This window comes from Musa acuminata, chromosome BXJ3-5 (genome assembly GCF_036884655.1).
Source record: "Musa acuminata AAA Group cultivar baxijiao chromosome BXJ3-5, Cavendish_Baxijiao_AAA, whole genome shotgun sequence".
Taxonomy (NCBI): domain Eukaryota; kingdom Viridiplantae; phylum Streptophyta; class Magnoliopsida; order Zingiberales; family Musaceae; genus Musa; species Musa acuminata.
Window position 1 is genome coordinate 7962834 of NC_088353.1, and position 13514 is coordinate 7976347.

General features: G+C 43.3%; 1 protein-coding gene across 1 annotated transcript; it reads right to left on the bottom strand.

The window, feature by feature from the left end:
• Nucleotides 1-10598: 10598 nt before the first annotated feature.
• On the bottom strand, nucleotides 10599-13070 carry LOC135637677 (probable inorganic phosphate transporter 1-8). The gene is made up of 2 exons (XM_065150371.1): nucleotides 12929-13070; nucleotides 10599-12455 (listed from the first exon to the last, which is right to left on the bottom strand). The coding sequence occupies exon 2, from the start codon at nucleotides 12391-12393 to the stop codon at nucleotides 10786-10788; it is 1608 nt and encodes a 535-aa protein (XP_065006443.1). The 5' UTR covers nucleotides 12394-12455; nucleotides 12929-13070; the 3' UTR covers nucleotides 10599-10785.
• Between the last annotated feature and the right edge of the window lie 444 nt (nucleotides 13071-13514).

Consider the following 13514-nt stretch of genomic DNA (forward strand, 5'->3'; position numbering starts at 1 on the left):
TTAAATCTCAATCTCAAATATTTGATTTGATTACAAACCACCCTTTTACAATTTCACTCCTTTTGACGGGCTTAGGAGACAACCCTTACAGAATTTTCTCTCCTCTCTTTACAACTCAGAACTTGGAAGAAAAGAGGGAGAAGAACTTTTGGACTTTACAACAATTTTGAGCTCTAAGAATCACAGAAAAAGATCAAGATTTCGGTGTTGGTCTGTGCCCTTTCAGTGCTGAATGGGTGGGGTATTTATAGGCCCCAACCCAGTTCAAATTTGGAGCCTAAAACTATCAATTCCCGGAATTCCGGGATCAGGCGGTTGCACCTCCTGACTGGAGCGGTTGCACCGCCTGGCAGAGCTCGAAGACTGAGCCTCTAGGCGGTGCCACCTCTGTCAGGGGCGGTTGCACCGCCTGCCAGAGCTCGAAGACCGAGCTCAGGCGGTTGCACCTCCTGACTAGGGCGGTTGCACCGCTTGCCAGAGCTCGAAGACCGAGCTCAGGCGGTGCTACCTCTTGTCAGGGGAGGTTGCACCGCCCAGTCTCACTCGGAGACTGAGCCCAGGCGGTGCTACCTCCTGGCTAGGGCGGTTGCACCGCCCAGTCTCCCTGGGAGACTTAGCCCAGGCAGTGCTACCTCCTGGCTTGGGCTGTTGCACCTCCCACAGCAATCATGGTCCGAATGGGTTGATCCATTCGGTCCAATTTGGGTTTTTCATGAGCCCAATTGCCCCAAGATTAAGCTAATGGGATCACCTCCCATTTCCAACTTAATCATTGTGCTAACTACGATAAATCCTAAGATAATCTCTGCAGCTTGCTCTAGTGCGTCAATCGCTTCTTTCGGCGAACTTCCGTCGATCATCCGATGAACCCTCGGTGATGCTACTGCGGACTTCCGGCAAACTCCTGGACTTGTGACGATCCACTTGGCGAGTTCCGACAAGCTTCTTTGGCAAGCTCATGGACTTCTCGGATTTGTTCCCGCAAAACCTCCGACGACTATCCGAACTTCCGTCGAACTCTCGAACTCCCAACGTGATCATTGTCTTGACTCCAGCTACGTGTTTTTCTTCCATCGTAGTTAATCCTGCACACTTAAAACAAAACTTCGATCGAGACAATTAATCCTAAGCAATTAACCAAGTTGTCCGGCATGTCATTGGTCCCTCGATGCTTCGTCCGATTCTTCGGCGTATCGTCCTCTCCTGCAGCCTATTGCCCAATCGGCTAGTTGACTTCGCAACTCCGATATCCTTGGCACAATACCCGCTCTTCTTGGCCCGATGCCCGAGTCCACGGCCCGAAGCCTTCTGTCGATACGTCGACCGATCCACCGGCCCAACGTCCAATCTTCTGACATGTTCCTTCGGCACAACATGATTTTTCTGCTTTAATTGTCTCATCCTGATCGAAGCATCCTGCGTCACTCAAAACGTAGATTAAATCATAAACAGATATCAAGTAGTTTCATCATCAAAATACGAGATTCAACAACACCCCTGTCACAAAGGGAGACAAGTTCAGTCTCAACCAGTGCCCTAAAGGAAATATGAAAACTCAAGAAATACAGAAGATTCCCTATGCATCAGCTATAGGGAGTCTAATATATGCATAGGTTTGTATATGTCCGGATATAATGTACATTATTGGAGTGTTAGGTAGATACTTAAGCAATCCTAGAATGGATCATTGGAAGACAACTAAAAGAGTCACGAGATATTTAAATAGGACAAAAAGATCATATGCTCACATATAGGAGTTCAGACCATTTGGAGATCATTTGGTATTCTGACTCCGATTTTGCTGGATGCAAAGACAATAGGAAATCCACTTCGGGCTACATTTATATGTTGGCTGGTGGGGCGATTTCTTAGTGTAGTGCCAAGCAATCTCTTATTGCTTCTTCCACTATGGCAGTGAAATTTGTAGCATATTTTGAGGCATCCAATCATGGAATTTGGCTGAGGAATTTTGTCACAGGATTGGAAATAGTACAAGGGATTGAAAGACCACTAAAGATATACTATGATAACAAATTAGCTGTTTTATACTCCAACAACAATAAGAGCTCGACTAAGTCAAAGCATATTGACATCAAGTTCCTAGTTGTGAAAGAAAGGGTACAAAGTAAACAAATTTCTACAGAACACTTGTGAATAAACTTTTTGTTGGCAGATCCTCTCACAAAAGGTATATCGCCAAAGGTCTTTCATGAGCATACTGCTCATATGGGTATATCAGAATTTGAGGAAACTTTAGTTTAGTGAGAGTATGTCATATGTTTATTATATGTTCTATGCCAGATTCTCTATTTATACATAAATTTTATAATCAGAAATAAAACTTCAATTTAGTATACTTTATACATTATGACTATTAAAGTTATTAATGATCTCATAAAGATAAAGTTGGACCAGTTAAAAATTGACATGTACCGATCACATTCATATAATTTTCATACTACATATTTCATAATTGATCTATATCATTTGTTTATGTTAATATTAGTAATCATTGATGGGTGTAGTTATGATTGATATATCGAAGTCCGTTTTGGTCCTATATTAATATGACCAATGGACGAGATTGTTTTGTATCTCCTGTTTAATAATTGGAACAGTTTTGAGCTCATAAAGTATAGCATATTTATAATGATACATATGTGACTCAGTCGGAGATTGTTAAAATTTTAAGGGTCACAACATGTATAATTAAATATGTTAAGCTATTATTTTTATTAGTAAAAAATTAAAGTGATCCAATTAAAGAAAAGTTATTTGGCTAAGGGACATAATTATTATTATGAACATTAATTGTGTGGATATCATCAGTCATATTTCTAACTTAATGACGAGATAAGTTAGGAATATGAAACTCTTGAAGCATAATTGCAGATTCATCAATTATGAATATAATCATAATTATAGATTCATTACTTATGACTATAAACAAGATTATGATCCCGTCAATGAGAAATCTAAATTTCTTAAGGATACTTTCAATTGGAAGACCAAATCATCGATTAATTCAGAAAATACTCTAATGAATTCATCAGGTACATTTCTGTACTAATATGTTTCTTAATTGTTATAGGATTTTATATATATTATAATAGATTTAATAAGTTTTATCGAAACGTTCTTAATTTATTGCTTTGGATCTATTAAGTTTGTTTTTGGATCCAAATGATTCTATAAAATAATTGTTTGATCTGACATGTTAAAGAACCTAACATTTGAAGAGAGAGAAAGAAGAACAATTCTTTTGTGCTACTAAATACTTATGTATCAATTCACTCATGGACATGCAATATTGTACTTTTTTTAATAAGACGTGATTTAGAATGGCGAACCTAAAAGTATGATGATTACATCATAGATGATACATAAAAGCCCTATCGTAACTTCACCATGGAATGTACCTAAAAAAAAATTGCCTGCATGCTCTTCTTTTATTTAGCTTACTCAGCTTGTATAGAATAGTGCATATATTTTTTGTTAGTTAATTGCATATATATTTTTCTATACCAAAGTGTTCCTTCATTTTGAGTGTTTACATTATTAAATTCTTTCTAATATCAATAGACCATATATCGTTACTTGACAATAATATGGAGGGCCTATGCATCAGGATGGTTGATTCTGATAACATAGAGATTTTCTCTGATAAAAGAGAGATATCCTCAACTGCATAGCAGATGAGATTTCCTCAACTGCATGAGGAAATCTCTCTGCTCAGTTAAAGAAATATCCTCTTTCACTATGTATAAATAGACTTCACATTATACTACTTGTTGTGTGCCTTTTGCTTTATCCTTATAATTTCATTCTTCATTATCTCATTCTATCATGGTATCAGAGCGGCGTTCTCCTCCTTGAGTCTTTCAACCTTACCCATCAGCTTCACGGCAAGCCATGGAAGCTGTTGCTGCATCATCATCAAACCACCGCAGTCATCCACCTCTCACTTCCCACCTTTCATCGCCGCCAGCACCCCGTCACTAACCCTCTACTCCAGATCTGCTCTGCTTCCGCGCGCTGGTCCATCGACCAGCTCCTGGCCTTCTTCCTCCAACGCCTCTGCCACCGCTGTCCTCGACTCCGGCAACATTATCCTCACTGCTTCCGAGAGGACCTTCTGGGTGTAGGCCTCCCAGCAGCCAGCATCCTGCTCTGCCTTCGCAGAGACAAGCAGCCTTCGGTAACTTTCCACGTTGCTGCCTCGTTGCCAAGATTCCTCACTGCTGATCTATTGCACACAGATCTGCAGCTGTCTTGCACAAAGCTGATCACGCCACTAGCTGCATCACTGCCCAGAGTCCTTCCTATAGAACTGCTGCTGCATAGAAATCTACAGCTTTACACCATCTTGCTTAGGTCTTTTCCTTCAACGAAGACCTTATTCTTTCAACACAGATCTTATTTGCCACCACCTCAGGTGACATTGATCTATACCAACACTTCTTTCTCCCTGCTCATAACTTCCATATGTCATCATCATCTACCTCTGATGCACCCATTACTGTTCCCACAGGGAACCATAGTACCTTCCTACATACAAGCCTTATCTCCATAAATGCAGCAACCCTCATCCCCTTCAAATTATCCAACGGTGGTAACTACGCATCATGGCGTGCTCAATTCTCTAATATATTATTTGGCTATGATCTTTTAGGCTATGTCGATGGTTCTCATCGTTGTCCACCGGCGATGCTCAACATCCCAGGCGCATCCGATCCAGTACCAAATCCGGATCACAAACTATGGTTACGCCAGGATCGCCTCATCCTTCAAGCAATTCAAGCCTCGGTCGCTGGATCTCTTGCCCCACTCATTTCTTCATGTGACACTGCTGCCAAAGCTTGGTGCAAGTTGCAAACCACCTTGGCCAATCGTTCTCGCACTCGCATGCTTAGTCTCCTATCCAGCCTCATGAAGATAAAACAAGAGGGAAGTAATATTGCTGATTATCTACATAACATAAAGGTTATCATCGATAACTTGGCCTTGGTAGGTCATTCCCTCAGCAATGAAGAAGTTACTGTTCATATCCTCAATGGCCTCGGAGACGAGTACAAGGAATTGGCAGCAGCAATACGGGCGCGTGATTCACCAATCATATTCGAAGAACTTTACGACAAGCTGATTGACTTTGAGATATATCTCAAGCGCGAGGACAAACCGCCAGGACCATCCATCACAGCTCAAGTCACTCAAAAAAGGAGGGGCAATTCGTATAACAAGATTGTCAACAAAGGTTTGATCAAGACACCTTATGAACCTTTGAGCTCTAAACCAACCATTCCTCCTCCTCATCCTCAACATTCCAATCACAACAACCAAGGTGGCTCCTTCAATCAACCGCAGTCCTGGCGCCCTCACTACTCAAACCAACAAAGAATTGTTTGCCAACTATGTGATAAAGTCGGTCACTCTGCAAAGGTCTGTCGATCTCGACCCAGACTTCCTGCTCAATCACATTGGCCTCAAGCAAATCTCACGACTACTCCAACGACTAGTGATCATAATTGGATTGTGGACTCTGGCGCATCCCACCACATCACTTCAGATCTCCAGAACTTGTCCATCCACAACAACTATGGTGGCACTGAGGACATCATCATCGGTGACGGTAAAGGAATTCCTATTACTCATACGGGTTCTACACTGCTTAATTCACCTACCACAACCTTTACACTCGATGATGTTTTATGTGCACCTTACATCAAACGAAATCTCATTTCCGTTTCTCAGTTTTGCAAACAAAATAATACCTCCATTGAATTCTTTCCTAACTCTTTTCTTGTTAAGGATTTGAGCACGGGGGCATCATTGGTCCAAGGCCAGAGTAAGGACAATGTTTATGAATGGCCGTCACTTCCACAAATACAACAACCCATTGCTTACTCCTCCGTTGCAGCTTCAATCGATGTGTGGCATCGGCGTCTCGGTCATCCCTCTCTCCCTATCCAAAATAAATTACTTTCTCGTTATTCTCTTCCTACTCTTACAAATAATCGGGTTGTTACTTATTGTGATGCTTGTCTTCATAATAAAAGTCATAGACTTCCTTTCAGTGTTTCCTCTATATCATGTTCTAAACCATTTGAAATTATTTATACTGATGTTTGGGGCCCTGCTCCTGTCACTTCTTTTGACAAGTTTAGCTTTTATGTTATTTTTGTCGACTATTTTACTAAATACACATGGCTCTATCCTCTTCGTCATAAATCAGAAGTTTCAAAAGTCTTTACCAACTTTAAAAGGCTGGTTGAAAACTTCTTTCAGTCTACAATTAAAACAGTCTACTCTGATGGTGGAGGTGAATTTCAAGCCCTCACATCCTACCTCTCAACCTGTGGCATCCAACACCTTAAGTCACCCCCACACACTCCTCAACTAGTTGGCTCTGCTGAACGTAAACATCAACATATTGTAGAAACTGGTCTCACACTTCTACATCAAGCCTCCATGCCACCAACTTTTTGGTCTGTCGCCTTTCAAACTGCTGTCTACCTTATTAATCGTTTGCTCACTCCAGTTCTTCAATACCAGTCTCCATTTGAAAAACTATTTTCCAAATCCCCAAACATTCAAAAACTCAGAATATTTGGTTGTTTATGTTATCCGTGGCTACGTCCCTATGCCCCACACAAGTTAGCGCCAAGATCTAAAGCTTGCATCTTCATAGGATATTCTCTTGAGCATAATGCCTTTCGGTGCTACGAACCACAATCTCAAAAAGTCTTTATTTCACGACATGTTGTTTTTGTTGAATCTGCCTTTCCATTTCACACCACTCCGACAAATATTCATTCTTGGAGTATACATTCGATCCCCTCAAACGAACCTCCTCCCACACCATCCAGTCCTATTGTTGAAGATCCACACTCTTATGTTATCCCAGTTCAACAACTCTCCACTCCCCCCATTCCTTCTCCCCTTCCTTCTTCACAAGTCTCCCCTACCACTGAAGTCGTCTCCTCAGAAACACAACAACTTTCTTTACCTAGTGCCATCGATGTATCTCAACCTCTCTTGCATCCTGTCGATGCCTCTCCACCACTCTTACCAATAACACAACCTGCAGTTCCTAGCCATCCAATGACAACACGCTCAAAAAGTGGTATCTTTAAACCACGTCAGGTTCTCGACCTCCATACTATCACCAATTCTTCTCTTGAGACTAGTGAACCCACCACAATTACTCAAGCACAAAAATCTTCACATTGGCGTCAAGCTATGTGTGAAGAATATGATGCTCTTCTACATAACTCCACATGGACTCTTGTACCTTCTCATCCTGCACAAAATATCATCGGGTGTAAATGGGTATTCCGAATTAAGCGAAACCCCGACGGGTCCGTTGCTCGATATAAAGCACGATTAGTAGCCAAAGGGTTTCATCAACGACCTGGAGTTGATTTTACAGAGACTTTTAGTCCTGTAGTTAAACCCACAACAATTCGGCTTATTCTAAGTTTGGCCATCTCCAGAGGTTGGAACTTACGACAACTGGACGTTAACAATGCTTTTTTACAGGGGACTCTAACTGAAGATGTCTTTATGCAGCAACCCCCTGGCTTTGTTCATCACCAGTATCCGAGACATGTTTGTAAATTACAAAAAGCCATTTATGGTCTCCGTCAAGCTCCCAGAGCTTGGTATACTGAACTTGGATCGTTTCTGCTATCAATTGGCTTCATCAACTCCAAGTCTGACACCTCTCTATTCCTCCGACAACATCATGGCAATACAATATATCTTCTAGTTTATGTAGATGATATTATTGTTACCGGCAATGATCCCTTGGAGGTTCAGACATTTTTAAATCAATTGGCTGATCGATTCTCCCTCAAAGACTTAGGACCACTGAGCTACTTTCTGGGAATGGAAGCCACATTTACATCTTCCGGTCTCTTCCTCTCTCAAAGAAAGTATATTCAAGACTTATTATCAAAGACAAATATGCAGGATGCGAAAGTAGTTGCTACTCCTCTCTCTACTGGTGAATCACTCAAATTATGTGATGGCAGCCCTACCACGGACTCAACTCAATACCGGCAAGTACTAGGCTCCTTACAATACTTGGCTCTCACCCGTCCAGATATCTCATTTGCAGTCAATAAATTGTCTCAATACATGCACCAACCTTCTGCTATACATTGGTCTGCGGTTAAACGAATTTTGCGATATCTTAAAGGGACCCTTAATCATGGTCTCTTTCTCCGCAAAACCACTCAACTTCATCTCCATGCCTTTGCTGATGCTGATTGGGCGGGAAACTTTGATGATAGAACCTCCACGTCAGGGTATGTCATCTTTCTTGGGTCTAATCCAATCAGCTGGAGTTCTAAGAAGCAAAAGACAGTAGCTCGGTCTACAACTGAAGCTGAATATCGTGCTATTGCTACCACTGCTGCTGAACTCAACTGGATCACAAATCTTCTCAAGGAACTCAAAGTTAGCTTTACTCATACTCCCACAATATATTGTGACAATGTTGGAGCTACCTACTTATGTGCCAATCCAGTGTTCCACTCGCGCATGAAACACATCGCCATCGACTTTCACTTCGTGCGAGATCAAGTTGTCAGACATCAACTTCGTGTCTCTCATGTCCATGCGGCTGATCAACTTGCAGACTCACTCACGAAGCCTCTAGCCCGCAAACTATTTTTGTTTCATCGATCCAAGATCGGTATCCTTGACAGGAGCTCGATCTTGCGGGGGCATGATAACATAGAGATTTTCTCTGATAAAAGAGAGATATCCTCAACTGCATAGCAGATGAGATTTCCTCAACTGCATGAGGAAATCTCTCTGCTCAGTTAAAGAAATATCCTCTTTCACTATGTATAAATAGACTTCACATTATACTACTTGTTGTGTGCCTTTTGCTTTATCCTTATAATTTCATTCTTCATTATCTCATTCTATCAGATTCTTCTAACCCTACACCTTCTGTTCCAGTCATATATACTCGTATAACTATCGAGGCATCTTCTACATCTAACATTATTGATAGTTAGGAGATGAAAGAAGTTCTCAATATAATAATAAACAATGATGCTACCGCTAATGATTATTGTCTTAAAACAGTGTCATTTCCACATGCATTGTTGTGCATATTGTAAATTTAATTGTGAAAGAAGGAGTTAGATGAATCCATTTTTAGAATTCGTGTTGCTTTGAAGTATCAAAAAACATTTCAGTTGCTTGAATTGTAGGAGACAAAGTTCGATAAAGAGGGTGAAGGAGTGTGCCTTTGAAAGATCTTTTGATGTTGCTACTATGCGTATTTTTTTGTTCCTCTTTATGTCACGGGCAACAGATAGATAGATGAAGGAGGTTTTTGGCATTGGGACCAAGATTAATCGATGTTGTCAACATGATGATCAAAAGCATTCGTTTGATGGTCAACAAAATGAAGACAGAGTTCGATAAATATTGGAGAAACAAACCCCCATACTATTAACATATCGTTGCTGATTGCTGTGGTGTCTGATTCAAGGCATAAATTAGAGTATGTTAATTACTTTATTGGTCTTTTCAACGATGATGATGATGATAAGACAATCGAATCATTCATTGTACGAGCAACATAAGATTATCGGGATAGGAGCTCAACATTTATTTGTGTCAACATCGGTATTTGTGCAAACGCCAATTTATGATGAAGATGATCTGAAATCACATTGTATGAATATGCTTTTACGAGCAGTTGAGAGCACAAATCAGAGCTACAAGAAGTATTTGTAGGAGAACCATGAGTCGTTCAAGCTTAATATCAAATTAGATTTGTTGAATTGGTGGTGGAATGTGAGTGAATTCATGTCGATTCTTCCGAGGAATGTGTTGGTCATATCCATCTCTACTACTATATCTTCCAATTACAAAATTTTTTTGGTTCTATGAATTGATGATCAAACTAGAGTGGTTCGATAGCGAGCGATGTTAGCCCAATTTCAAATGTCTTATTGTTCTAATTCGATAAAGGTTCCGATCGAACCAAATCGATGATTCACCAAAACTAACTGAATCGATTCATTTAATTTTTTTAAAAAAAATATATTTAAAATTATCAATTGATTGATTAATCGGATTAATTGATTTTTATCCAATTTAATTAAATAGATTCGACCATTAACGGTTCGATTTGAATCGATTTCAACGCCCCAAAATAATTATACATTGAAGAGCAAAAGTTTCTGTGGATTAGGTGGGACGGCAGCCTCCGACATCTGACTTCAGCCAAACATGCCAAAAAATCCAGAATGTGACATTTCTTGCCTGTTCAAGAAACCGAAGCGAAATGACTTGTAGTCTAATTAATACGAGAAACTGTTCACGAGTAGTTTTATTGTCATATTCATTCTCCTTAGAAATCCACGGAAATAATGGAGTAGCCGTGTCTCACAGTGCCTTCGACCGAGCTAGCTTCCCTGCAAGTGCCGAGGAGGTGGCTTCCTTGTTAGGATCGATATCGATGAGGGAGTGGAGCTTAGTCAACTCTACGGCCGTGATTCCAACGCAGGTCCACAAATGCACAACCTTGTGCTGCTGACCACGATGTCATCAACTCTATGGAACATAGATGATTCAAGCATGAACGGAGGAGCGTAAACTTGATGCCAAAGAGCACTTCCACAGGTTTACCTGCGACACCGTCTCTTCTTCCACCGGGAAGAGCTGCGTCGGAGTTTGGAGGGAATAGAGAGAATTACAGACATATCAATATGATATTACTAGCCAATGAGGGAGGGGAGGGGATGTATAATAATAATATTAAGCAGGCATCGTCCTGTTGTGAGGGGCTGCGGATTCCATCTGTTCCTCGTCTTCGTTCTCGCCCGACAATTCCTCGAGCGACCTCCCCTTCGATTCCGGCACTAGGAAGGTAAAGATCACGCCCAAAAAATTGCACGCCGCGAGCACGAAGAGCGCGTTGCGGACGCCGATTCCGGCCGGGTAGCCCTTGTCCCTCTTCGTCGGGTCCGTGCTGTTCTGTGCCGCGTACAGGAACCCGAAGGCGCCCACGATGGCCCCGGCCTTGCCCGCGGCCGCCGAGATGCCGTGGCATGTGGACCGCAGCCGCGCGGGGAAGATCTCCGCCGGCACGATGAAGGTGGTGCTGTTGGGCCCGAAGTTGGCGAAGAAGAAGGTGAAGCCGTACATGATGACGAAGCCGATGTGATGAGTGGTCCAGTGGTTGTAGGGGATGGCGAGGCCGAGCATGAAGACGGTCATCATGAAGAATCCCATGAGCTGGATGGTGAACCGGCCTATGGTGTCGATCAAGGCCACGGTGAACCAGTAGCCCGGTACGGTGCCGCAGAGCGCGATGAGGGTCTGCGCCCGGGCGATCCTGAACACTTCCTCGATGGCGTTCATGGTGGCCGCCTTCGGAATCCAACCGATGGCGCTGAAGATGTCCTTCTGGAACAGGTTCTGGCTGTAGAAGGCGATGTCGAGGAGGAACCACGTGGTGGTGGTGCCGACGAGGTGGAGACCGTGGCGGCGAGCGAACTCCCTGGAGAAGAGGCCGAAGCTGTTGGCCTCCTTCATGGTCAGCTGCTCCACCTTGGTCTGCTCCTCGACGATATCCACCTGGAGGACCTTGGACATGTCGGCGGCCGCCTTCTTCGCGTTCTTGGCTACCAGAGCGGTGTATCGCGCGGTCTCTGGCATCTTCATCCGCCAGTAGTAGGTTAGGGCGGCCGGGAGGGCTCCCAGCATGAGAATTATGCGCCAGATGTAATCGGCCTGCGATACGGTGGAGCCTTCCCGGTCGAACTGGTAGGCCGGCGCGTCAAAGCGGCTCTTGAAGGCGGCGGAGACAATGAGGGCGACGATGCCGCCGGTGAGGATGCCGAAGCCCTGCATGGCGAAGACGGCAGCGATGAAGGCTCCGCGGGTCCTCTTGTTGGCATACTCCGACATGATGGTGGCGGAGAGCGGGTAGTCGCCGCCGATGCCGAAGCCCAGCCAAAAGCGGAAGAAGCAGAGTGTGGCTATAACGCCTTTAGGGTCGTGGCCGAAGGAGAGGCCGGAAGCGACGGAGCAGATGACCATGAGCATGAGAGTCATGCCGTAGACCTTTTTGCGACCGAGCTTGTCGCCAAGCCACCCGAAGAAAAGCTGGCCGGAGAGGGTGCCGCAGAAAGCCACGCCATTGACGGCCGCAGACACGTTGGGCGGGAGCGTGCCGGGGGTGGGCGAGTCGCGGTCGAAATAGTAGATGCGGCCAAGGAGCTTGGAGACAAGGGAGATGCAGAACAGGTCGTAGGCGTCGGTGAAGAAGCCCATACCAGCGATGACGATGGCCGTGAAGTGGTACCATTGCGTCTTGGCTAGGTCAAGGGCGTTGAGCACTTGGAGCTGGTCTCCGGCCATTGTGGCAGCACTTCTCCTCTGCTTCCCACCTTGTTAGCAGGGCACACGACCGCAAACAGTAGCTGTGGTAGAACAAAGCAATCGTGAAAGCTCTGCAACTCTGGTCGAAGTTAATCACTCGAAGTTTGATGTATGTTGTGCGACAGTTCCTTAAGACGAGCAGAAAGAGTTCCAATCTCCCTTCGCCAGTGTGACAGGGAAAGCCAGAGACAATTGGGAATCCACAGCCTCCGAAGATGTAGGGATTCCCCAAAAGGTAGAACCCAGAAAACTCAAGAAGCAAACAGGAAACAATGAAAGGAATATTCTGTATGTTTGCTGATGAAGAACAAAAGAGAAACCCTTTTTATGTCAGAAAAATATCTTCGAAGAGAAAAGAGAACGAGAAGCCGTCGCACAACCAAGACACTAGAGGTTAGTCTCTCTCACTGCTTACGACGAGATCATCCAAAGTGATCCTAACTAGTTCATTTTCGTCTACGAATTGGGCCGAAGTAAACTGAACAGAAGCAAAATAAGATCATAGCCTTGGTACCTGCTCTGCAAGTGGAGCAAGAGGAGAAGATGGAACCCAGGGTTGATCACAGGAGGAAGAAGAAGAAGGCGGAGATGGGGAGGAGCGGAAGAGAGGAGGGGGAAGCCGCAGGAGGCTCTGAGATAAACTGAAGGGGGGTAGATGGGCCTATTAATAAGCACGGATGAATCTTTGCATACATCGCTCGCCATGTCTACCCAAGGTCAAGTCAACGCTGCGCAGACGCAGACAGTGGACCCTTCCTCTGCTTCCCCGCCTACTCCCTCTTCTGTCCTCCATCCTACGTCTTTTCTCTCTCTCTCTCCTTTTCTCTCTCTCTCTCTCTCTCTCTCTCTCTCACACACACACACACACACTAAAAATATAAAAAATATATATACACTAAAAATACAAAAAATAAATAAATATTTTATTAAAAAATCTTCTCTATTGATTTTTTTTTTACCAAATGATACTCTAATATTCGTTTTTACCTTAGGGTGTCATTTTTTATTTAGATAAAAATATCCTTATATTTTTATTAAAATAATTTGATCACATATGTTATTAAAAAAATCTCTAATTTTGATAATTAATTATCATAATT